Source organism: Globicephala melas, chromosome 8, assembly GCF_963455315.2.
Source record: "Globicephala melas chromosome 8, mGloMel1.2, whole genome shotgun sequence".
NCBI lineage: Eukaryota > Metazoa > Chordata > Mammalia > Artiodactyla > Delphinidae > Globicephala > Globicephala melas.
In genome coordinates, this window is record NC_083321.1 from 50,162,718 (window position 1) to 50,188,268 (window position 25,551).

Below are 25,551 nucleotides of genomic sequence, written 5' to 3' on the forward strand. Positions count from 1 at the left end.
TGCCCTCACCATGTCAGTCCAGGTGTTGAGAGATACAGACACTGACCCAGGGCACACGGCACGTGAGAGGCTCAGCTCCAGCGGCCCCTCTGCCCTGTCTGCTCCAAGTCCTCCTCCCAGGGCTGCGCACCATCTGCTTGCTGGCTTCAGGGCCCTCTACTGCCCCTCCCAAAGGCCCCACACAGCCATCATCGAGCCAAGCTGCTAGAGCACCTGCCCTTGCCTCTGGGTTTCTGGGGCCCCCAGAATGGAGACCCCTAAGACCTTCCCATGTCCCCACCAAATCTCAAGAGCAGCTCAAGGGCACTGACACAGGGCATCAGGGGAAGCAGAGGTGGGGGTGTGTAGGAGGAGAGAGATCTAATAAGTCCTGCTTTCCCAGGACCTCCCCCTGCTGGTTCTTTGCTATTTTGCCCTCAAACTTCAGCCTGGCTGTGTCCTGCCCAGGCCACCTACCATGTCCCTAACTTACGCAGGTTGGCCTGGGGCCTCCTCCTCCACCCCACCGCCTCCCTTCATCAGCACACACTGCGATGCATTGATTCATCCTGGCCCCTTGCTCGTCTTGGCACCCCCAGTGCCTGGCATGGTCTAGTAAAGAAATGCTGCCTGAATGTAAGGAGGGACAGGTGAGCCAGCAAAGAGGCCATGCCCGCGTGAGCTTCTCTGACTTTTAGAGTGCTGGGGCCGTGCCTGGTGGCCCTCACTGCTTTGTGGAGGTCAGAAGGAAGGGTCGTTGTGAAAACCCCCTGGACGCTTGTAAAACTCTCTGTGGCACTCGAGGCTGATTACTACTTCTGCCATCATCCTCATAAAATGGAGTGTAAGGGGCGGGGGCAGAGACAGGTGAAGGGAGATTCTGGGACTTTCTGTAAGATCTTTAATAATTCTGATAAAGAAAAGTAAATTCAATCTGTACTGAAGTATCAGTTTATATTTAGTAAATAGCAGAAGTATATAAAAGAACCACTGCTTGTGAGCATATGGTAAAACTGTTACCCAGTTAGTGACAGCAAAAACTGGTTGCACTGGGCTTCCCTGGTGGCGCAGTGGTTGAGAGTCCGCCTGCCGATGCAGGGGACACAGGTTCGTGCCCCGATCTGGGAAGATCCTGCATGCCGCGGAGCGGCTGGGCCCGTGAGCCATGGCCGCTGAGCCTGCGCATCCGGAGCCTGTGCTCCACAACCAGAGAGGCCACAACAGTGAGAGGTCCGCGTACCGCAAAAAAAAAAAAAAAAAAAAGAAGAATGATACATCACCTTGAAGATCACTGCCCAGCTACTGAGGACTGTGGTCTCCCTCAGGGCAGGGGCAGGGGCCCCTCAGAACCCAGAAGAGGTCTGGCAGGGAGCAGTTGCCAGAAATGTTCCTGAATTAATGATTCTATAGCAATATGAGAAATATCCACAGATGCAACGTTAAATGAACAAAAGAGGACACAAACTTGCATCTGTGCCATGGTCTCAACTGTACATAAATTACCTACACCCTTGAATGAGAGCTGGAAGGAAACAGGGAGACGTTTTACTCAGGAATTGAGGCACTGAAGGATTAATTTATCATTTTTGGGTTCTTGTTACTGTTGGTACAATAGAGTTTATATAAGATAAAGAAACCATACTTTTTTTTTTCTAGGTTAAGTGTGTTGTCCAGAATCCCGAGGTCCTTGTTCCCTGGACCTGGGAGCCTGGACTCTGCTGAGATGGGCCTGAGGCTGCCCAGGCTGATGCTGAATCGCCTGGAAATGATCTGTGTGGTGTAGCCATGCCGAGAGTAAAGCCAGAGGGGACTCAGGGTCCTTCCACCCTCAGCTGGGACACAGGCATGAAAATCCTGGGGGCTCATGGCAGGGACAGAAGGAAGCAGGGGGACGCAGGTACAGGGACGGGCACACCTAAGCAGAGTCCTACAGGATGAACAGAATAACAGATGGCACCCAGATGTAAGGAGGGGAAAGAGGCTCCTGGCAGAGGTGCTGGAGGGGACTGGAAATGGCCTGGACTGGCTGGGGGAAGGAGAAGGCTCATGCAGTTCCACAAGGTAACCCAAGTGAACAAGGATGGACGCGGGAGGAAATGGAGCTGTCCCTTGGGTACCTCAGACTGTTCATTCATTCACCCATTCAGCAAACGTTAAGAGCGTGCCAGCTCTGTGACAGGCTCTGCACTAGGGCCTTGCAAATTCTCCTAATTCCATCCTCTCAACTACCCATGAGGAGGGAAGATTATGCCCTTTTGTAAATGGTGGCTGAGAAAAGTGAAGTGAATAACCATCCTGGAACCCAGTGTCGACCCAAAGTCCACCCCTGAAGCTGTTCCCTAAGAACCAGGCTCTGCTCTGGAATCCCAGGTAGGCCAGCATTTGGCCAGATGAGGACTATCCCTGGAGGGTCCACGCTAGGGGCTGGGGCTGCTGGGGCAGCTCTGCCTGGAGTAAGGGGAGCTGGAAGGACACAGAGAGCAGGTTTGGTGTGGGCCCGTCACAGGCTCTCCTTCCCCCACCTTCAGCCTCAGAGTTCTCACCTGTAAAATGACTAGACAACCTCTTCTGAAGGGAAGGGGATCTGGCACCAGATAACCTCAACCCATCTTCTCTCCTAAAGTGCGGCCCTCCTGAGACCGGTGGTAGGCGGAGGTACTGCCATATCTCCCCTAGACACAGCTCCCAGAGGCTGCGCAGGCAGACCAAGCTAGGCCCCTCTGCTGCTCTCCACGCAGGGCTGAGTGACTCATCCCTACTGTGCCTCCACCCCCTTCCCCTCCCCCTACCTAGTCTCCAGCAGCCTCCCTGGACCCCCACCCCCACCCCCACCTCCCCACCCCCAGGCCTCTGCCGCTGAGGAACATCCTGCTCTGATCTCTTGGAAGCTGACCTCCTGGTCTGGAGCTCCCACCACTCTGCTCCAGCCCTGGCTGAGGTGGGGGAGCCAGACAGAGGAGGGAGACCTGAGAAAGAGCAGAGAGTGGGTGGGCCTGCAAGAAAAGAAAGGGGGTCGGGGAAATCAATGAGACAAGACAGGGGCCAGGGCTGACACACAGGCAAGCAGACAAACACAAACTGGATAAACACTTCCCTGGACTTCAGGCGCTGCCAGTGGCCTCATGCCCCCAAAGCTCTCTAGCAAGCTCCAGACTGCATTTTCAACAGCCTCCTGGGCGTCACCCCCTGGACAGCCCATAGGCTCACCCTCACCATATCCACTACTGTTGGATTATCCAACCCCAATGCCCACTCCCCTCTGCTCCCCGCCTGTGCCTGGAACCTGGGATTCTGCTTGGCCATGACCTTCCCAACAGCTCCTCTTCGCCAGACCCAGGCAGGCCTCAACATCCTTGCTTGGACCGGTGCAGCCACAGCCTCATCACTGGTCTCCTGGCTCCCAGGCTGATCTGCCACCTGGGGCCAGGGAGCTTTCTAAAACCCAGTGCTGGGAATTCCCTGGCGGTCCAGTGGTTAGGACTCTGAGCTTTCACTCCTGCCAGCCCGGGTTCGATCCCTGGTCAAGGAAATAAGATCCCACAAATAAAATACAATAAAATACAATAAAAAAATTAAAAAATAAAACCCAGTGATGATGGTACTGCCCAGCTTGAAAGCCTCTGCTGCCTCTCTCTGCCTTCAAGATCAAATCCTAACCAAAACGTCCTCCCCACTCTGGCTCTGCCTCCTCTCCTTCCTCACCCTTAGTCCGCACCCACCAAGACCTTCTCAGCCTGCCACCTGACTCCTGATGGGCCCCACAGGTCCTACCCAGACGCCACTGCCCCCCACCACGTTGTCAGCCACGTCTCCCTCGACCTGAGTCCTCACGAAGGGCTGTCACCATCTCCATCAGTCTCCCCACTAGGCCTTAAGAGCAGGGCCCAGGTCTGGTCCAACTCCAGGTCCCCAACACCAGCACAGTGGCTGGCAGAGTGGGTGGGAGACATGAGAAGAGGTTTGTTGAACGAATAAATAACCAGGACAGATTAACAAAAAGGAGGAAACGGAACAAGTAGAGACATAAAGGCAGAGGCAGTAACCATTAAAGACAGGGATAGAAAACACACCCCAAGGGGAGACTCTGAGACCCAGAGACATGCCCAGAGGCAAAGACAGGAGGCTGCAGGGAAGCAGGGAGGGGAAAACCGAGGCAGAGCCAGAGCTGAGCTGGGGGGCGGAAGCCACTGGGAGACAGCTGAGGAGACATAATTGGATCAGAGACAACTCTGCTGCAGTGAGGGGGTGTGACTCACACACACAAAGTAATGCCAGACACAGAAACACACACAGAGTCTCACATTCAGAGCACATACACCCAACCTTAGGCACGTGTACACACACACACACACACAAAAACACATTCAATATAGATTTAATGACCTTTGTCAGGTGCCCTGCCCCTGAGGGGCTCACAATCTACCCAACTAAGGACCAGATCACACACACAGGCACATACAATCCAGCTCCACACACAGAAGGCCAGACAACTCCCATCACATCATCCTGCCCTCATAACACACGACAACCATCTGGTATCTTATTTAGTTATTTGCTTCTATTTTGCTTGTCTCCCCCTCAGGATGTAAACTCATGACAACAGGGTCTGATGTGTCTGGTTTGCCACTAAATTCCTGGATATACTTGGTATACAGTATGTGAACAATAAATATGTGTTGAATGAATGAATGTTGGAGACACACAAGGGAACTCCATCCCCTCTGGCTGTCAGGCCTCTGCCTTAAGACTCATCACTTCCCTGGTCTAGTACAAGGTCCCAGGCAATCCAGAAGGGTCCAAAAACAGGGAGGAGGCATCAAGGAGATGGTAGCGGGATTTCTCAGGAAACGAAGGTTAGATGCAGGTTGTGACAGGGAACTCGAAGGATGAGATTAAATGGCCCAGGCAAATGCAGAGGAGACCAAAGGCAGTATTTAGCTGTACTTCCCATTGGGTGGCGGAGGGGAAGGGGAGGAGGTAAACTTGTAGGCATTGTTCAACTGCCCCAAGCCATAAAAATTCTAGAGAGAGGTCAGAGGTAGCAAGTAGCTGCCTTCAGGGAGCCAGGCTGAGAGGCAGGGAGGCAATTATTATGCTAAAACCCCAGAGAACAGCTCCAGCTGCCCAGTGCCACCTGCCCAGCCTCTCTTTAATGACAGGTGAGAGGAGTCTGTATTTGATGTGGGACCCATCACTAAGTTCTGCGCCTGACACTTTCTTCCACTCCCTGTGTTGCTACAGCTCCAGGGGTCCCAGAGCATCGAGGCCTGACCAAGCGTGCCTGAAGTGAGGCACAGGGAGGGACAGAGACACCTCGAGCCCAGTGCATGGTCTGAGTACCTTTCCTCTCACCTGTTGCTGGGGTGGGGAGGGTGGATGCTCACCTGCCCAGATCAGGGGTAAAGGTAAGGGGGCAGGGTGGGAATAGAGTTTTAATTCCCATCTATCTCGGTGGCCGCTGGCCCCTCATGAACAGACTGGAGCGGCCCAGCTCAGGTCCCAGAACCCTAAAGAGTACCAGGCCTCCGGGGTCATGGCACCCGCAGCCCTGGCTCCAGGTGGCCCAGCCAGGCATGGAGACACAGGGGAAGAAAGAAAACCCATCTGTCTCCAGGACTGCCTCCTTTCTCTCATCTCTTGAAACTTTAAAGACTCTCGGCTGGAAACTGAGCTGGGGCTCGTTAAAGTTTAAAAGCCAGAGCCTGGGGACCTGGTCATGGAGGAACAGAGCCAGCCTGGGGGCTGAGGGCTCTTCTAGCCCCAGCGTGGATGGACACTGACTGAAGCCACCCACCCCACCAGTCCCTTGCCCCCAGGGGGCTGCACGTCCATACTATCTTACATCCCAGCCTGCACAAGAGTTATGCTGTAACCACCATGTCCCATCCTTTATCCCTCCTAAATCTTTCTGGATGCAATCCCTTGCTCCATTCCCCACAGTCCCTGCTTTAGTGCAGGCCTTGGCATGTCTGTCCAGACAAATACAGCAGCATCTTCCTCCTACCACCCATCTTGTCTAAAACCCTCCTTGGTACCCTAGAACCTCCAGGACCCAAATCCTAGAGCCTTGGTCTAGCTGTCTAATCACCTCCTGCCCCCTGAGTTCCAAGCCCCACAATGAACCACCTGCAGCTCTCCTAATGCACTGCCCTGTTTCCTGCCTCTGGGTCTTTACACAGCTGTTCCTCTGTATGAAATGCTCCCAATGCTGTCAAACTTGTACTCCTCATTCTCTACCCAATTCCAAACAGATCACCTGAGAATTCCTCCTCTGTGAAGCCTTCTCTGGCCCCCAAGGCTGGTTCAGAGGCCTGCTCTGGGTCTCTGCAGCTCCTGTGATAAGTGTCTGTCCCAGCATCCAACTGGGAGCTCCTTGAGGGCAGGGTTCGTTTGATTTCCTTCTTTGTCCCCAACTTGAATGAAGTGCCCAAAGCCAGGCAGGGCAGCACTACTATTCACATGTGACAGATGAGGAAGCTACAGCCCAGGCAGGGGCAGCAATCTGCCCAAGGCCACATGGCCAGGACTCTGGACCCTGTGCTCTCCCCCTCAGACCAACCCAGGCATCGCCACAAAGACTTCCCTGAAGCCTCCAGCCACCTCTGACCTTTCCTCTCTCTGATTTCCTGCACCTGAAGGTCCAGACCCTGACTCGCTGGGGTCATGCTCTCTGGGGGCCTGTCTCTCCCCTGAGGACAGCTCTGGACTACTTCCTCCAGCTGCCCTCACACCAAGTCAGAGCTAGAGCCATCCAGGATAGGGGTCTCAGGGCCTCAGCCTGGATTCAGGAGCCCCATCTAGGGACCTCTCAGATGGCACAGACTGTCATGGCCTTAGCTCTCCATCCTTACTCTGTGTTCAGCAGCGCAGAAGCCTTTACCATGGCCTAAGGCCAGGACAGCCTCTACAAACCACCTGCCCAGCAACTTCCTGTAGAGAAGGAAGTTCTTCCTGTAGAGGAGGGAAACTGAGCCCCAGAGGTGGCAGAGGCCCAGCCTGAACCTGAACTCACTGAATCCAAACCCCTAAAACTCAATTAACTCCTGCCTCTGCCACCACAGATAAGAAGACTGACTCGTTAAGGTGAAGTAACCCCCCAAGGTCACACAGTAAGGACTGGGCTCTTGCTCAGCTGGGACCACTCCAGGGTGCCCTCCCACAACGGCACAGTACAGGGAGACCGAAGGCAGAAGACAGGGGTAGGTTCTGAGCCACAGGGTCCAGGAGACGGAAGGGCCCAATGGTGCTAATAAGCAGGCCCAAGGGAGTGAAGAGATCTCGGCCTTGGAGTCTCAAGGACCTGGGCTCTGATCCTGCCTCGGCTACCTTCTAGCTGTTTGACTGCACAAGTGAATTCTTGCCCTGAACCTCAGCTTTCACATCTGTTCAATGGAGTTCATAAGACTCACAACTACCACAGGACAGTTGTGAAGACTCAGTGGGACAACATGAAGAAAACACCTGGCCCTGCGGCTGTCCCCACCTTCCCCATGACCCTTTTGAGTCCCATGGACCATTAAGAGTGAGAAGGGTCCTTGGATATCCCTGAGATGATCCCAAATTTTACAGGGGGAGAGAATGAGGTGCTGAGAGGGGACAGGCCAGAGCACTGGCTTAAGAGCTTGGAACCCAGGGGGCCTGTGGTGTGGAAGCAGGTGGCCAGTGAGACAGGTCAGGGAGGGGTCACTGAAGCTTTCTCCAAAGGGGAAGAGGAAGAGTCATAGGACAGGAAGTCAGAGGAGATAGGTCCCCACCACCCAGCTTTTTGTGGCAAGAGGAACCTCAGGTTCTCAGCTGCACTCCCCCAGGAGACCTCGCACCCCTGCTTCAACCATCAAGCCCCTCAAGGCCCCTACCCACCGGGCCCACTCCTGCCTCTGTGGTCTGCCTATGGACACCTGCCTCATGCAGTGGGCAGGGGGTCACCTGGAATTGTCAGTCTTCTCTCCACCAAGGTCTGGACACCTCTGAGGACAGGGGCCAGGTCTCCTCTGCCTCTCAGGTGGCTAGGTACACAGCAGCATCAGAGAGCCCGAGCACATGAGCATCCAGGGCAGGGCTGGGCAGGCCGTGTCATCTCCTGCTTTCTGTCCCCTGTGCCTCATCCCTCTCCATGGGCCCCAGCCCAGGCGTTGAGTTTAGAGGCCCTTGGAGCCAGGAGAGCCCCATGGCACAGATGGAGACATAACCCAGAGAGGGCAGGGATGTGCCCACAGTCACAAACACAGCAAAAGAATACCATAGCCAGGACTAGACCTCAGCCTCTTCCCCAGCTGGCCCTGCTTTAATAAGTGACAGACGCCCCGGTTTCCCTTTTCTCTACTGCTACAGGAGCTGTGGGGAAGCCTGGCCTGGGCACTGAGAGACCTGTATTCAGGTTCCAAGCTTCCCTCTGCCTTGGACCCAGGATCCATGTGCAGCGTCTGCCTTTGGGACGAAGCCTGACCTCTCAGGAGGTGGTATCTGCCTCCTCTCCAGTGCCCGGAGCACAGTGCAGGCTTGGGACCAGACCAGGCTGGAGGCCAGGAGGGAGGGAAAGGGAAGAGGTGGCCTCCAGCAGCCCTGTCCCTTTGTCCTGGCTCCAAGTGCTGGGCCAGAGCCACAATGTCTTCCAGAAACCTCTGGATGCAGGGGCAGGGAGAAGATAAGCCTGGGGGAAAGGGAGTGAGGTGGAGGAAATCAATCAGGTAGGCAGATAGGTGGACCCGCTCCCCCAACCTGGGATCATGCACACAGGGCATGTACAGGAGCTTTTCCAGCTCAGAGGGCAGGCCCAGAACAGGCTGTGGGGAGGGGGGAGCTCAACAAATACCTGTGGTTGAGTCGCAGCCTCCCAGAGTGACCCAGGGGACTCTGGCTTCAGACCTGCTGTGTGACCTTGACAAGCCACTCCCCTTTCTGGGCCTCAGCTTTCTCATTTATCAAACAAGAATGGGATGATGAGAACACCACGTCCTTCAAAGAGTTATTGATGGGGTCAAATGCCAGAATGTTGACTAAGATGTGAGCCCAAGCTGAGAGAGGCAGGGGCTCTGGAGCCAGGCTGGCCTGGGTTCCACTCCTGCCTCAGCTGACATACCTTAGGCAAGTGACATCACCTCTCTCAGCCTCAGTTTCTTTGTTTGTAGCATGGAGACACCTGCTACTGCCCAGGACTGGCCAGAGGGTAAATTAGACCATGGAGAGAAACGCTTGGCTCAGAGCAGGGGCTCTTACCAGAAATGGATTCCTGGAATCTTGGGGATGGGGAGCTCAGAGACCTCTGCCTGTCCCCCACAGCTCCATCTGGCTGTGCTGAGGGGATCAGAGATCTCAGGATGCCCGTAACCAAGGCCCCAGCCTCCTCCTTAGGCCCCAGCTCTGCTCACCTCCTGGCCCCAGTCCCCCCTCCACTGTGGGGAGCACAGCAGAGAGAACTAGGCAGGGAGGCTAAAGGTCTGGGTGCCAAGTCTGGCTCTGCTGGGACTTGGCTGTGTGAGTCTGGGCTGGCCCCCGTTCCTCTCCGGACCTCGGTGTCCATACTTGCACCCCAGTGAGGGGTGAGTATGAAACTGGGGTTGTAAAGGCACCTCCAACCTCTGCTGAGTCTGAGAGGGAAGGAAGGTCAGGTGTATGCCCTGACCACAAGCCCACAATACCCCTGTTTTTCCAAGTCCCCTCCACTCCCAAGGAAGAACACCTGACAAATCTGATCTGGCCACAAGGGGTCCATTGTGGCACTCTGGTCCCCAGAACTGCCAACTCCAGTCCTGGACTAGGCTGGGTTTATTCATTAACCAAGCCAGTTGGAGGAGGCAGCTCCGCCCTGTTGACACAGAGGGTGGGAGTACTGGTCTCAGTTCAGACTTTCCCCTTCTCTTCCCTCTGGAGAGCCAGCTCGGTGGGGAACTTACACTTCCCCACCCCACTGCACAGCCCAGCCTTTGAGCCTTTCCTAGGTCACAGTCAGGAAAACAACCTTGTTCTCACAACTTTGCTCACCTTTTATTCAGTTTGTTTCTTTGTTCCTTCCTTCCTTCCACCCTTCATTCAACCAACATCCCTGCTCTGTCTGTGTTGGAGGTTGAGGACGCAAAGAAGGATAGGACCTGTCCCTGTCTTCAGAGAGCACTAAGCTGGAACATACCAGCTGCCCTGCCCTTCCCTGCTCCTCAGGCTCAGACACAGGTCAGGCCTCCGGGAAGGCCCCAGCCCAGGGTCCTCAGGCCTGGGTAGAGAGTCCCAGGAGGGGAGACACACATGGAAACCCAGAGAGAAAGAGACAGTCAGATAGCCAGGGTGCAGACAGAGAATTATATAAGGGAGAAGGGAAGACAGAATGGGTGAGCCAGAAGACCACACGGGGACAGGTGGACAAAGGTCTAAATGACTAAGACAAAGTGAGGCAGAAAGGCACAGGGTCAGAGTGGGAAGGTCAGACATCTCTGGCCCTGGTATGAGGCCATGATGCCAGAGCTAAATCCAAATCCAAGAGCAGGTCCCAGGCAAGAGGGGCTGAAGTAGGGGACGGGCAGGAGTGCCCTCTGAGTTCAGTGTCCTGCTTCCACCTCTGCCCGCCTCCACCACAGGAATACACTCCTCCACATGTTCGAGAAGGACAGCAGGAAGGGTGAGGCAAGAGAAAGGGAAGGGTACAGTTTACTGCCAGCACCCTACTGAAGGGAGACCTGCCCCCTTGCAAAGTGGCACTCACAGCAATGCCAGATGTGTTATGTTGGAGGAAGCTACCGAGGCCTCTAATCAGAGCCTTCACCAGCCTATTCCCCATCTAGTTCCCCAGGGTAGGTGGGCTCACGGGGTCCCAAACCCCAAGCCGGCCCTATCTAAGCAAAGAGAAGAAAATCAGGGGGTTGTGAGGAATGGGGTTGATGGCTGTGAGGGAGGCTGAATGTGCCTACATCTTCCTTGCATCTGCTGGTCCTCTCCTCCCCCAGCCCACCCCCAGTCTGGCCCTGTGTAAGGCAGAGACATTTAAGCCCTGCTTTCAGGATCTGCCAGCCAGGATCCTGAGTCCCTGCAGGAGAGACTCAGGGAACAGCCAGGAGGGAAGGGGGAAGAGCAGAGCATCAGACAGGAAGGAATCAGATCCCTGGCACCCAAGGGTGCAGAGAGTGGGGAAAGAGACCCAGCTCAGGCTGAGAGAACCAAGAACTCAGGAGAGAAGGGCTCAGTCTCCCTCCTCAGATGACTCAAGTCAGGACGTGGTGAAGGCTTCCATGGGCAGAGGGCTCCCTGAAGGAGACCATTCTCCTAGGTAGGCCTGACAGCAGCCCACCTCCCCGGATCAGGCAGGGGTGTGCAGAAGCCTGGGTTCTGGCTGAGTGAGCCAGAGGGAGTCACACCTCCTCTCCAGGCCTCAGTTGGCCCACCTGTGAGATGGGGGCTTGCCCAGCAAACTGTGCCTCCTCCTGGTTTCTCACAGGAGAGTCTGAGGTGTGCAACCGGGTGTCTGTAACCCTGCGGGAGGACCAGGAGACTCCCTGGTCAGAGGAAGTAAGGGTGCAGTGCAGACTACACTTGCTGCAGGGCAACCCTACCTTGATCTTGTGCAGGGTACGATCCATCTCCACAGCCTGCACCCACACAGACACGCCGGCCTTGCTGTAGGTCAAGTTCCAGCCCGCCTCGGCCTCACACTCTGACCGGAAGCTGCGGAAGTCCTGGTCGTCGGGCACCTGGACGCTGTCGCGGCCCAGGACTGGCCGAGGCCCCTGGGGCTCAGTTGAGGCAGCTGACTTCTCCATGGGGGAGGCCCAGAGCCCTGGTCCTAGTCCGGCTCTCCTGGGTCCTCCGCGGAAGCTCCAACAACGTCGACGCGGCTGCAGATGCTGACGCCACCTTCCAGGGACCTGAAAGACCGGTTTGGGAACCGGAGTCAGTGCGCTGGGGGCGCGGGTGCGGCTGTCCGGGGTCCTGGCGGGTAGAGAGAGACAGGCAGGGGCTGGCCAGCGCGCACCGCCGGTACAGAGCAGTACGCCCCCCGACCCCTTCGCTAGGCGCGACCCAGACCTCCGGTTTGGGGGCCGGAGTGGGGTCTGCGTATCGGGTGCGGGGGGGGGGGGGCCCGTCGGGACCCGGGGGGAGCCGCGACCCGAGGTGACGGACGGCCCGGCGGGGTCCGCGCAGCGCTGGCCGGACTGGCTCAACTAACTCGGCAGCGACGCCGGCGCGGGGCCCGTGGTGGGGGTGGGGTGGGGTGCTTGCGGGGCCGGCCCGCTCACCTGTGCCAGCTGCTCCGCCGGGGCCCGCCGGGGCCGGAGGTGCGAACGCCTCTGCCGCCGCCGCCGCCGCCGCCGCGCTGCCCAGGCGACCGGGGCCGCGCGGGGGCTCTGGGGGGAGGAGCAGTGGGTCCCGCCGCCGGCCCCGCCCCACGCGCCCCCCCCCCCCGCCCCGCGCGCCCCCGCTCCCTCCCTCCCTCTCCCCGGGCTAGGCTGGGGGTTCCGGGGGCTCCGCTCGCCGGCGCTCGGTATTTTCCTGGCTGCGGAGGTGCAGCAGATGGGTCTCGGAGCCCCGCCCCGCCCCGCCGGGTCCTAGCGCCCGCCCTACCCGCCTCCGAAGGGGACCTGGCCCTACCAGTCCTCAGGCAGGGGTCGGGGAGGGGCCCAGATAGAGTGGGCTCTGAGAAGAAGGGCGAGGAGGTGCTCGAAGAGGGATTCTGGAAGTTACCTGCGAACCCCTTCTCTTCAACACCCTCCCATACTCACAGGTACACACCTCTGCAACAACCTAATTAGACACAAGGAACCACCCAGAGACCCAAAGATGGGCACACTCCCCCTACCACAGTCAAGAGCCCATAGCTTGCAGCCCGCAACAACCACTAGCCACTCCCATCTCACTCCCGGCTGGGAGCTTTAACCAGGCTCTCCTCCAGCCCAACTCTGGCCCTTGTCCACCACCACCCCTCCTGAGCACCCACGCATGTATTCACACACCTCGCATGGATTAGACTAGGCTCTCAAGAGCATCTGGCCCCAGAGCTCTGGGGCTACCCTGTCCCTCCCCAGGCGGAGCTGTCCAGAGCTCCACAGCCACAGGGTAGGTAGGTCCACCAGTACTCCAGCCACCCCTTTCAGCCAGGGAGGCTGCTACCTGCCCCCCTGGGTCCTAGTGCCAGCTCTGCCTCCAGCTGCCCCGTGTGAACTGAGGCCAATAGTTCAATTTCTCTGAGGTGAGGCCAGTATGAGTGGGGCAATGGGCCCAAGGCTAGCATTCACTGACCCTAGTGACTTGCCCTTGACTGCAGAGGGCTAAGGAGAGCTAGGGCCCGTGGTGAGCTCCCCTGGATGGGCAGCTAATAGGGCACAAGTGCCCATCACTTGTCCACTGCCACACGGAGAGTACATGGCCATCCTTCCCAGAACCCAGATCTCAGCCTCCTCCCACCCCAGGGTTCCTTCCTCTGCTCTGGCTGTCCCCATCATCTTTCTGAGCCTTAGCTTCCCATCTGTAGAATGCGAGCATCAGAATGTATAACCTCCTAGCCTCACCATCCTAGAGCTCTGGGATGGAACAGCTTTTCTTAAAGGTGCTGGAGAAAGATAAGGAGTTGTCACGGTGGGTTCACAAATAGAGGTGTTTCTTCCTGAAGTGCTTAGGGCTCTGAGATGTGTGTGAATCAGGCCCAATTTTAAAAGTGGAGGGGGTGAGCAGGGAGCCCTGATGGCAAGTGACCCCAAGGTCCATTCTGCAAAGTAAATCTTGTAAAATGAGTTGCAGGTCCCCATGAGGCTTGTGTGATGACCTTAGATCTCCAGTGTGAGGGGCATAGTCAGATAATCACCCTCACCCCTTCTAACCCACATTCTTTAAGTGTGTAGAAATGGGTGGCAGGGGGGCTGGATCTGGGTTCAGGAGGCCAGCGCTCTGGCTCTCTGTTATGCATGTCTTCTGCCTCCACCCCAACCCTAGGCAGTTCACTGCCCCTCCCCTGGCTTCAGTGGTTTTATCTGACAGCCTCATACCCAGGCTAATGGGAGATTCAAAGAGGGGTACACAGAGCCTGCTTTGTGAACTGTAGCCTCTGGGATCTGCCACGAGGAAAAGAGAGAGGAGCACTGGCCTGGCGGCTCCTGCCTTCTTAGGGCCCCAATGACACACATCTCAGCTGACAGCAGGCACCAGGGCAGTACCCCTCTCATGCCTATCACCCAGTCTAGGGTAGAAGAGATAAGGCTGGGGTGACAGCAGGAGATAGCAGTGAGGACAGACAGGACTTCTCCACCCTCCAGAGCACTGCCAGCCTGAGACACACAAACTCAGGGAGGTACACATGGCAGAAATCAAACCAACACTCAAATCCAAATATAGATTAACCAAGAATGAATCTTTTGGGTCTTGGGGCAGTAAAAGTGGGTGACCTGGTACCTCTGGGCTCAGATGGCTATGCCCTGGGCTCAACCCTGCCTGGAAGTTTAGGCCAGGCTAGCTGGGGCATCACTCCTCATCGTATTCATCATTAATTTGCCCTTGCAGGCCCCCCCAAACCCCAGGAATTTAGGTATCTCTAGCTCAAGGGTTCATGACAGCCTCCCAAACATGCCTGGATCAAAGCAGATTCATATCCTGTCTCAAACACCCCTGGGCAGCAGAGAGAAGGCTAGGAGGGCTGGGATGGGTGACCTGGGGGAGGAGTCTGGAGAGGAGTCCTAGGACTTGGCCATCCCTGCTTCCCACAGCCTGGAAGTACAAAGGGCCTGTGGAACTGGGTTCAAATCCTGTCTATACCATTTCCTAAATGTGTGACCAAGAGCAGGTGACATGTCCTCTCTGAGCCTCAGTTTCTTCATCTAGAATAATAATACCTACTCTCTGAGAATTATTGCAAGGAAAAGAGTTGTACATATATCAGTTTCACCTCCAAGTAACTAAAAATATAACCGGAGGGAGAAGGGTAGGGAGGAATAAATGCACTGTACAAAAATGGCATATTTCCAACAAAAAAGTGTTAAGGTAACATCTTGATAGGATGGTTGTTAAGATTCTCAGGAAAGAGTAAACAGTGGAAAAGCTTGGCAAAGCATGACCCTGCTCTGCCCGCTGCAGCCCCTGCACCAGCCACAGGGCCCCTTGACGGAAAGTGGATTGGGTGAGGTGCCTCTCTGGGCCCCAGCCCCAGAATGGGACAACACCAAGCAGGAGTCAGAGTGGGAGTGGAAGGTAGGAGCGTGTAAGAGAAAGAGAAGGTGCTTAGCAAACTGAGAGGGATCATGAGAATGTGAGGAATCATTACCCACGGTGCTGAGCAAGTGCTGGTCTTACACATGCCCCTCACAGAGAGAGCAGCTGAGGTGTGGGAGGCATGGGGACGCCCCTGAATCACAGTAAGACAGAACCCATCTAGGGACCTCCAGCACCACAGGACTCTTGGAATGGGGGTTGGCGGTCGTTTGGAGATATCCACACCAGTCCTTGCTCACTGCCCCCTGACAGCTGTTGCAATAGGGTCAGGGCACCTGCCTGGAGCCACCCATGACCTGGTCCCTCACATTCCCCTCAACTCCCCTCGCTGAGTCCCCGTCAGGACTAAAGACCCTGAGACTGATATCATATGGCCACAGCCCCTAACTGTACAGATGGAGAAACAAAGGCTCCACCAGCAGGGACAAAGCAGAGGTAAGATCCTAGGTCTCCCAGCTCCTAACCCAAGGCTCTGTCCCTGTTCCCCATTATACACCACTACTTTCACTACCCCAGGGGTGACCTTGGGGTAGTCACCACCCTCTCTCTGCTTCAGGATTCATCCTCTGCCCAAGGGCCCCACCCTGTCCAGTGTCCTGGACAATGAGGGGCTACCAGGTCTTGACTTGCTCTGGGGTGCTCCCTCCAACTCATCATCTAGTCAGACGGATGGCTGCCTGGATCTCCCCCTGGGAGATGAGGAGAAGGCCCCCCTGACGCCTTCTCCCCCAACTCCCTCTCCTCAGGGGTAACTGGCCCTGCCAGTTTAGTTGGAGAAAATTCCCAGGTTGCCTAGGGTAACGAGGCAGTATCCTGGGGGCACCGTTCTAGAAGACTGGGCAATGACCTGTGTGATGTCACCAGGAAGGAGCAGAGTAGAGAGGTAATTCCTGAGGCCCCTCTGGAAGGGCCCAGGGCAGAGCACCCTGAGGCCCCCAGGGCTGGCTCGGCCTTGAGACGCACATGTCCTTTACAGTTTGATGCAGGTGGCAATAGGCTCGGCACCCCAGTCCCAACTGGACCTGGATCTAAGTGTTTGCCCAGGGTGGGTCTCCTACCCCTGCTGGGCCTCCCTGAGCAAAGATCCCAAGCACTGCCCTGAGGGAGCTGCTAGAGCCTGAGGGAGTCACAGAGAGGCACACAATCACAGTTACCCACATCCCCTCTCCTCCTGGTGACACTGTCACAGCCATGTGCCATCACACTGATGTCCTGTCACAGACCCACACAGCCACATACAACCTCAGTCTCATGCGTGGGAGCCCAACATGGGTACACTGGCTCGGGTGCACCAGGTCACCCAAGTAGAGTTGCCAGATAAAACCCAGGACACCTCGTGAAATTTGATTTTCAGATAAGGAAGATCATTTTTAGTATGAGCATGTAGCAAATATTTGCTAAATCTGGCAACCTTATACCTGAGGCCCTGTGCCACACCCACATCACAAAGCCTCAGAGAGCTACACCAGTCCCTCACCTGCCCTGGGAAGGTACAGTCAGCACCCGGGTCACAGCTGTTGCACACACGTGCACATACGTGCACACGCACACACACACGAACGGCCTTGCACATCCTCTCTGTGAAGGGGCCCTGGGCCAGAGTAAGAGTCTGCCACACTCATTTTGTCTAACCTTCACAATAACCTTAGGTGGAAGGTCATACAGGGACTCTTAGCCTCATTTGACAAACGAGAAAAATAAGGCCCAGCAAGAAACAGAACCTATCCTTGGTATCCCCACGTGTGGTCCCCTGGCAGGGGCAGAAGGGGTGCAAGGGAAGTCATGTTATACCTGGGCTGGGCTGTGTTCCTGGGCAGGTCTGAGCTCCTCAAGCAGGCCTCTTAGACGAGCCTCTCCCAGGTAGGAACAATAGCTTAGGGGTTTGGGGGGGTGGACCCTCTGCCCCTTCCCCCATCCAACGGGTGATCCTAAGTGCTCCCCAGAGGCCCCTCTGGTCCCAGGAGGTGGGAACTGTCCTGGCAGGGCACTGAGGGCCCAGCTTTGAGATTAAAAAATACGAAGAAACGGAAAGAAGGAAGTTGTGCAGGCTTCCAGAAAAGAGGCTGTCGTCCCAAGGCTGGAGTTCTTGCCCTGGTAAAAGGGCCAGAAAACCTCGTCCTCCCAAGAGACACACAAAGACACCTCCACCCCCACTGCCACCCAGCCTGAGCACATAGCTGAGGGGAGGGCCTGGGGTCAGGCAGATGGATCAGGAGCCTCTGACTGGAAACTTGAGGGCTTGTGGAAGGCTGCATCAACCCAGCAATCGAACTGAGCTGCTGCAGGCGGCAGTGCCCCAAAGACATCATCAGCAGAAAGACCCAGCCTGCAGAGGGGGTGCTGGCCATCTGGGCCTGGGCCCTCCCAAAGAGGAGTCTCCATGGTTCCACCCTGGGCCCTGCCGACCTTGGGCAAGGCTCTGCACCTCTCTGGTCTGTCTTCCTGTCGAAGGGGTGGTGCTCAGGATGCCCCTCCACCGGCCTGGGGCAGGTGGATGGGCTCTGTAAATTGTGAAGTCCTGCATGGAGCGGGGGTTGCAGTGGAGCTCTGTTAGTCTCTTTCCCCCAAGCCTGGGAGCACCCTGGGCAGCAAGACCCCGCAAGGCCCAGAGAGAAGCTCCCAGGACTCTAGGGTACAGGGACTGGAGGATGGGGAGGGAAGGACAGAAGAGGAGGAGGAATAGACAGGGTGAAATACCCTGCTCAGCAGTCTACCACAATGGTTAAGAGCCTGGGCTATGGAGCCAGGCTGTCTGGGTTAAAACCTCTTACTGTGTGATCTAGAACAAGTTACTTAACCTCTCTGTGTCTCAGTACTACCATTTCTAGAATGAGTAGGCTAGTAGGACTTACACCATTGCCTCGGGGACGAAGTGAGTTCACGCACGTGGAGAGCTCAGCACGGTGCCCAGCAAGCAATGAGCACTCAATAAACACCACAGCTGCTATCAGTTCTTGTCTCCTGAGGCCCCTTAACCCCCGTCTGCCAGCTGTCCCCAAGGCATGGCCTCTTTCCTAAGCCTCTGTTCCTTGACCTGGAGGCAGTGCCTCCCTCTTCTGACGTGGAAGAAAAGAAACAGTCTGGGTTCACTTGGAGCCTGGAGGGCTGAGAATAAAGCAGAAGTGAGTGCTATGACATCTTGTCCCCCTCCCTCACCCCAATTCCAAACAGCTACAAAGGCCTGGATGGGCTCCCTTTGGAAGGCCTTCGCTCAATGGCATGAGCTCCTTGCATCCACACAGCCCCTTCCCCAGTGTCTGACAACTGGATGCTAGGACAGCAGCAGGACCCAGGGAGCCTGGCTATGCCCAGCCAGCGGGCAGGACAGTACTGAGACGTCCACACTCCAGGGGCTGGTTCCTAGGACCCTGTGAAGGGCTGGTGTGGGGAAGGCTTGCTAGGAGCTCTGTCAGTGAGTGGGGCTGAAGGCTCTGCCTTGAGTCGGGGTTCATTCTGGGGCCAAAATTCACACCTGGAACAGGCCTAGAATAGACCCAGCTTCCATGGGGCACTGCCGTGCAGGGGACTCCTGCCAACCTCTACCCCCTTCCCTGAGGCCCTGGTGCCCCGCGTTAGTGGGCATCTCCACAGTGCTCTCCCGGGGGCGGCTGCCTCCTTCAGCACCTTCTAAATTTAGGGCTTGGGCTCTGTGACTCATTCCTGAATCTGCTCTGCTCCCCTCCTCCAGGAGTGTGCTCCCGTGGTAGTTTTATCTTCTGCTGCCTCAGACGGATTAACAAGGCCCTAGAATCCTACAGCAGCCACACACACCAAGGAGAGCTCCCCAGTCCACCTGCCCCAGCTCGGCTCTGGGCTTCTCTCTGACCAGATCCTGTGCTCCCCCCTCCCTTTACCTATCCATGCACCCACCCCCACCCTGCCACTCCCCGACCACAACCCACCCAGGTGGCTGCATTTGAGGCTGGCTCCAAGCGGGACTGTGGTGGCCGTGGGGAAGGAGATGTAGCCAAGCCCTGCCCCCTCCAAACCAGCTGCCAGGCAGAGCCCTGGCCTAACATCAGGACACCTGAGTTCTGGCTCAGACTCACTCCCACCTTACTGTGGGGCTCCTGGTGAGTTCCCGGCCTCTCCGGGCTTCTCTTTCTTCCTCTGTGAATAAGGGGTTTGAACCAGACCTCCACTAGGGAGGCCTGGACCAGAGCTGAATTTACCACTGAGCAAGACTGCCATCTTCAAACAGGGTGGGCTGGCGGCAGGGTTATCTGACGTTGGGCCCTGTCTCCCACCCAGGCTCCTCTCTGCCCGTGGCTCCTGCTCTGTTCAAGGAACACACAAGTCAAGGCCCTGCTGTCAGCCTTTTGGGACTTCTGTCCTGCCGGGAGAAAGGGTTGTGGTTCTGGTCTCACTGTCCAGGGCTGTGACCTTTGGGCAAGAATCACCTTTACTCTGGACCCAGGTTGTGGGGAAGTGAATCACGTGCATGTAGAGGTGTAAATGCTCCCTGCCAGGTTCCCAGTGCCAGAGGGGGAAATGGGGATGTGAGTGCCCCCTTCGACTTCCAGAAATGCAGGCCCCCTGAGCACAGAGTGGAGGTATCTGGGAGATGGACAGACCTGGGGCTGCGACATCTCTGCCCCTGCTGGGCTCTGGGAGAACCCTATCTGCAGCTGGCCTCCACCTGTGTTCCTGAGTAACAAAGAGTGGCTAATGTTTGCTGAGCATGTACCATGTGCCTGGTGATGTTCTACACGTGTAACAGTTCTTAACTCATTTATTTCATAGTTATACCTCAAGACAGCCCTTGAATAAGGCTTACCACGCCACTCTACAGACAGTGAGGCTCAGAGTGGGGTAGTGACTCGCCAAGGATCCCAGCATTAAGTCACTGGGAGGGCTAGTTAAAAGCCAGGTCTGACTGCACTCCTGGCTTCTGTTTGTACCCTAAGGTAGCTCTTCTCAGCGTATACATTAGACACTCAATAAATGTTTGATGAAGATGTTTGATCACTGCCATGTAATGGAAAGATCCCTGTCCTAGTCCAATTTTACGCCAGCTCCTTGTGTGTCCTGAAGAAAAGTTCTTTCTTCCTTTAGCCTCTGTTTCCCCTGCTGAAAACAGATGATAAGTGAAGGTCCAGGGAATTAGATACTTGGAGGTGGGGAGGATCTTGAATTTCTATTTCTACAAACACCTGCCTTTCATGACTTGCCTGAGGAGGCCCCATCTGCAACCAGACCTTAGGGTCTCCTAGCCCCTCCTATACCTATGTCCAGAACCTCTAAGAGCACTCCAGAGACAAACAACTGGGTACAGCCCAGTTCCAAAGGACAGAGAAAAGTTCATTTCCCTGGCAGGCAGCTGCCTGATCTTGGGGGGTGGTAAGGTATGCCTATGGTGCCACCTGACTGCTCCACCTGGTTGGAGGAGTGGCTCCTACAGCCTCTCAGCTCAACCAGCATCACTTCATCTCCTTAGCATCCAAGCCAGCCCAGGCACCACCTCCAGCTATCGCTGGCCCCAACTGGAATCACCTGAGCACCCAATTCCTCCCAGGCTCAGAAACAGAGCCCACTCTTTTCCATTCAGGGTCTGTCCCCTTCATATTACTCCTTCATCTGTCACACTTGAGTTCGTTCGTTTACCTGGGCCACTCTCCTGAGAAGCAGGGTCTGTACAGCTCCAGCAACACTGTCCTCTGTCTTCAGGATTCTCCAGTTCCTCCTTAGTTTCTGGCCTTTGGTAGTCATCTCAACAGAACAGGGCCTTTCTCCACTAGGCCCAGGTTGGGTAGGAGAAGGATGAGGAATAGGGACTCCTCCAGACTCCATCTCTCTAAGCCTGTATCCAACAAAGACACTAATCCTTGGGGTGCAGGGAAGGGCTCCAAGCCCAAACGCAGGAAGCCTGCGCGTTAGCCCTTGCTCACAGACTGCTGAGACCTGGGGCAAGCTCCTGCCCTTCTTGGGGCCCTCAGTTTTGCAATTTGTATAATGAGGAAATAGCTCCTCAATCTGCAATCACCCGATTATAATAACCTTTTGCCTTTATACATTGCTTGGCAACTTAGTTTCACTTCCGGATCTTATTCAATCCTTCCAATAACCTATTTCCATTTACAAATGAGAAAGCTTAGGTCCTCAGGGGAACAGAACTATCAAGGTCACACAGCAACTGAGAGATAGAGCCTGGGCTAGAGTCCTTGAATCCTGAACCATCTGTGGTCTTCCACACTGTTAAGATAGGACTCTGGCTGTATGACTTTCTCTGACCCGTTGCCCCACTGGTAAAATGACTGCTCTAAGGATCAAATTGAGAGGCAATGAAGGGGGCTGTGCTTTGCAAACCATAAGAAAAAGGACAACAGAAGAACAACGGGACGGTTACGTTACTATTTATTACTCTTACCTTTGCTAAGGCGCCCCCTCGTGTCCATCCCGAGGCGCTCCGTTTGCGCAGGCGCTCTTTGGTGTTTACGGAAGCCTTGAGGCCCAGCATTTGCGCGTGCGCTCCGCGTAAGGGGCCGCCCAATGGCCTTCTGGCTGTTCGCCGTCGGACGCTGCCTTCAAGTCCCCTAGTGGTTGTGGCCGCCCAGTTACTATGGTTCCCTGGGGCCCTGTCTGCTCTGCTTGGGTTGAGGCGTTTCTACAACTTCGGAGCGGCGGAGACCTAAGGAATGGCAGGGAGAGGCACAGCGCGGTCTCCCAGGACTCCAGCATCTCAGTTACCGCTGTACTTTAGTAGGGGTGCCGACTTTGGCGCCCCTCACGGCAGATATGGCGGCCCGTGCACTGCCTCTTGGGAGCCTCAATTAGCTGCTAGAACTTTTCCGAGTTGGAACGCTGTTAAAACTACATTTCCCAGAAGTCCAAGAGCCAGAGTCGCGGGAAAAGGGCCTGGGGCACGTGGGGAGATGGAGTGTGGGGAGGGTAGTGAGTTTGTGCAGGCAGGGAAACGCGATGAAGTGGTGGAGCCTCGCTCTCTGAGCCTGGGCTGTGGGTTCGAAGTACGCACGAGTTACACGATAGCTGTCATAGGGAGAGAGTAGCGCTGTTGGACTGAGTTTTAGAAAGAATACTACACACTACGTGTCTGCACCTCCCACAGGGCTTCCACCCCCATCACTCTTAGGAGACTGCACTCCCAGGCGTCACCGTCGCCTGGCACTCTGAGTTCTCTTACTGCTGTTCAAAAGAACTGTTTATAATAATGGAAATATTCTATAGCTGCATTGTCCAATAGGGTAGCGTCTAATCTGTGGCTACTGGACATTTGACATGAGGCTAAGTGCCATGGAGGAAGAAAAACTTTTACTGAGTTTATTTTTTAAATTCAATTAATTACTTTTAATTACATTTAAATAGCCACCTATGGCTAATGGCTACCATATTTGACAGCGGCACACTATACTAGACTAGACCTCTTAGTGTTCAATACCAACGATCACCTTCCCGCTTTGTGAGACCTGACAATTTAGTTTTCTTCCTACTGTTGACTAAAAGTAAGTACACCACCTAAAAGTTGAGAACTTTGTTTTATTCGCAGCCTTACTGAGGACTATAGCCGGGGATGGCAGCCTCTCAGATAGCTCTGAAGGACTGTTCCAAAGACGTAAGGGAGGAGCAAGGAGTTTTTCCTGAAAAAAACATGTAGTGAACATCCAAAGATTACTGCTAATCACACACAAGAAACCAGACATCTCCAGTTAATTGTTTTAGTGCCTATGCATGGGAAGATGCAAGAGTCTGGGCTCATTGAAATTATTCCTTTGGTATGCAACTTAACTATCTAGGGCTAGTATCCTGTTTTTCTCCATCCAGAATTCCCCTCAGGGTGCACCGTTCAGGGGTGCCTGCAGTGCCTGATGGCTGGATGGCAGGAAGCATTCTTTGTTTACTGACGTCAGGCAACACTGTTTTGTCCACACTGCCTACTCACTACACTTAGGCTTTGCAGATTCCACCTCCATTGTGTGTCCCTTGAAAACCTAAAAATTAGTTCAGACTGTAAAAATCTGCTGTGATGTTCATCAGGCTGGAATAACGGGCACAGATAAAGCCAGCTGCAAAATTAATAAGAAACAATATTTTCCCCAAGGATATACTGCAACTATAAAATGTCATAACAACCCCCTCCTTTGAGTGACTACTTTCTTACCGAGCAACTTTGTTTTCTAAAATCATAGACTGTCAGAAATTTTGCTGTTTGAAATTATATAAGTAGGAATGAAACTCTTGCCTGGAGGAGTTAAATCACTAAAAGGACAGGATTTACAATCCAGGTGCAGAGACTCAGATAAGGGATTTCTAAACATATATTCCACATCTGCCTTAACTTTATTGTTTCCAAGGAAACAGGACCTTGAGTCCACTGAGCAGTCCAGACGCAGTTCTGCTTTGCTTTGAGCCATCAAAATATTGCCTCATTTAAATTTCACCTAATTCCACCTCTCTCTCAAATCCTATAAGAACTCTATTCCTTTGTGTTTGGTAGGACATCTCATTTTTCCTCTGATGTGTTGTCTTCCTCCTAGCAATGGGTCAATAAACCTGACTTCATTGGACTATGGATTTGTCCCTGGTGATCTTTGATTGGGTTGACACGCTGAAATACTGGTGTCATTCTGGTTCTATAACAGGCCCTCTCTTCACTCTGCGTACTCTCTTTGGATGACCTCATTCACTTCCATCCATAAGCTGATTCCCCAATTTATGGTTTAGGCCTTTCTCTGGCCTCTGGGATGTCTGCTTCTGGTTCCTTAAACGCAGCGTATTTATTTATTTTTTGAAATTCATTTATGTATTTATTTTTGGCTGCGTTGGCTCTTCATTGCGGTGCGCGGGCTTCTCATTGCGGTGGCTTCTCTTGTTGCAGAGCACAGGCTCTAGGCGCACGGGCTTCAGTAGCTGTGGCTCGCGGGCTCCAGAGCGTAGGCTCAGTAGTTGTAGCGCACGGGCTTAGTTGCTCCGCGGCATGTGGGATCTTCCTGGACCAGGGCTCGAAACCGTGTCTCCTGCATTGGCAGGTGGATTCTTAACCACTGCGCCACCAGGGAAGCCCAAACTCAGTGTATTTAATACTGAATCTTTTTTTTTTTCTTTTGGCAACCACTCTTCACTGCTGTGTTCCAAGTAAGAACTAGGCACTGACCACCTCTGACCATGAGATGGTGGGACACTCCTCACCTGGGTCAGGTACCTCTTCACTCACTGTCCTCAAACGGCATCACACTGGATCAGCTGCTTTTCACATAGGTCAGCAGCCTAAAACTGTAGAAAGTTGGAAGGAATGATGGGCTGTAAGTGAAAAGCGGGTCTCAATTACTCTGCCCCTTTCCGCCCCCACCGCCCCCGAGCCCTTGATAATGGCTGGGGCCTCACAAAGGAGGCTGCAGAGGCGATCCCACCTGTCTCCCCCTCATCTCTCATGGTCTCCTCCCTAGAAGCTCTTCCAGTTGTGTCACCAGCTCATCCAGTCCCTAGTCCCTGCTAGTGCCTTGGGAATTTCATAGCCACCTATTTTCGCTGAGCCTGGTGGCTTTGCATAGGGTCGAGCTGTGGCCTGCCTGCTGCCCAGAGGGAGGGTGAGTACTGTGGGAAGAAGCTTCCTCTTGGGCTGTGCTTGGTTTTCTCTTGAACACGGCTAAAACCAAATATACTTCAACATCTTGAGGATTTAAGTTCCTTGTGAAGGACCCTCTTGCCACTTTATTCCACCCCACCTCTGCCACATCTCATCTACCAAAGAATTTTCTATTCCTCTTATTCATATAACTTTGACCTGCCTTTTTGGAAAATGAGAAGAGGTCATCTTTCCTGCCCATTTCAAAGCATTGTTCACATTCGCCCATATTGAATGATGCCCAAATCACAAGTTTCTCTCCTTGGTGGGTGTAGTTTCAGTTCATCCCATTCCAAACACTGTTTTCACTTTAATGCAATAGTCAACAGTGCGTGCACGTGGTGTGTAGGGAAGGTTGGGGGTCCCAGGACCCCTTTAGCTACAGATGAGCTCACTTCCCTCAAACCCCAAGCATTTTGACCATTTCATGCTTTTAGACTGTTTAATTTTTAGTTCTATATTATTTAATTTATAATCTTTGGTGGTCCATTGGTTATAGACATAAACAACTATTTAAAGAGAAGCATAAAAATAAACCTATAAATTTGTCTAAAGATGATTGTTGCCAGATTCTTGCATTTATCCAATCAAAATGTATACACGGCACATCCAGATGTCAATAAGACTGCAAAGCTACAGCTAGAAAAAAGAAAAAAAAAGTGGACGTGATGATCATACTTCATTTGGCTTTTCATGTTCCGAGAATAAAGCCAGCCCACTCTCCCCGGTATCATTTGTGAAAACTGCTTGCAAACAGCAGTCTGAACATTTAATCTCATCATTTAGAAACAAAACATAAACATTAGAAACAA

The 25,551-nt window shown here is 54.4% G+C and overlaps 1 protein-coding gene across 7 annotated transcripts in view; it reads right to left on the reverse strand.

The window, feature by feature from the left end:
• The window catches only part of STARD10 (StAR related lipid transfer domain containing 10), a 44,720-nt gene that overhangs the window by 12,128 nt on the left and 7,041 nt on the right, over positions 1-25,551 (reverse strand). The window contains exons 1-3 of one of the 7 annotated variants that reach the window (XM_070046160.1): positions 21,527-21,541; positions 20,764-20,959; positions 11,517-11,828 (exon numbers count right to left, since the gene is read on the reverse strand). In XM_070046160.1, the coding sequence (XP_069902261.1) occupies positions 11,517-11,828; positions 20,764-20,949 (498 nt within the window). In that variant the 5' untranslated portion in view covers positions 20,950-20,959; positions 21,527-21,541. Of the gene's footprint in view, positions 1-11,516; positions 11,893-12,200; positions 12,353-20,763; positions 20,960-21,526; positions 24,388-25,551 lie in introns of those variants that run through there. The other 6 variants (XM_070046161.1, XR_011377627.1, XM_060303657.2 and 3 more) reach the window with 6 other exon arrangements.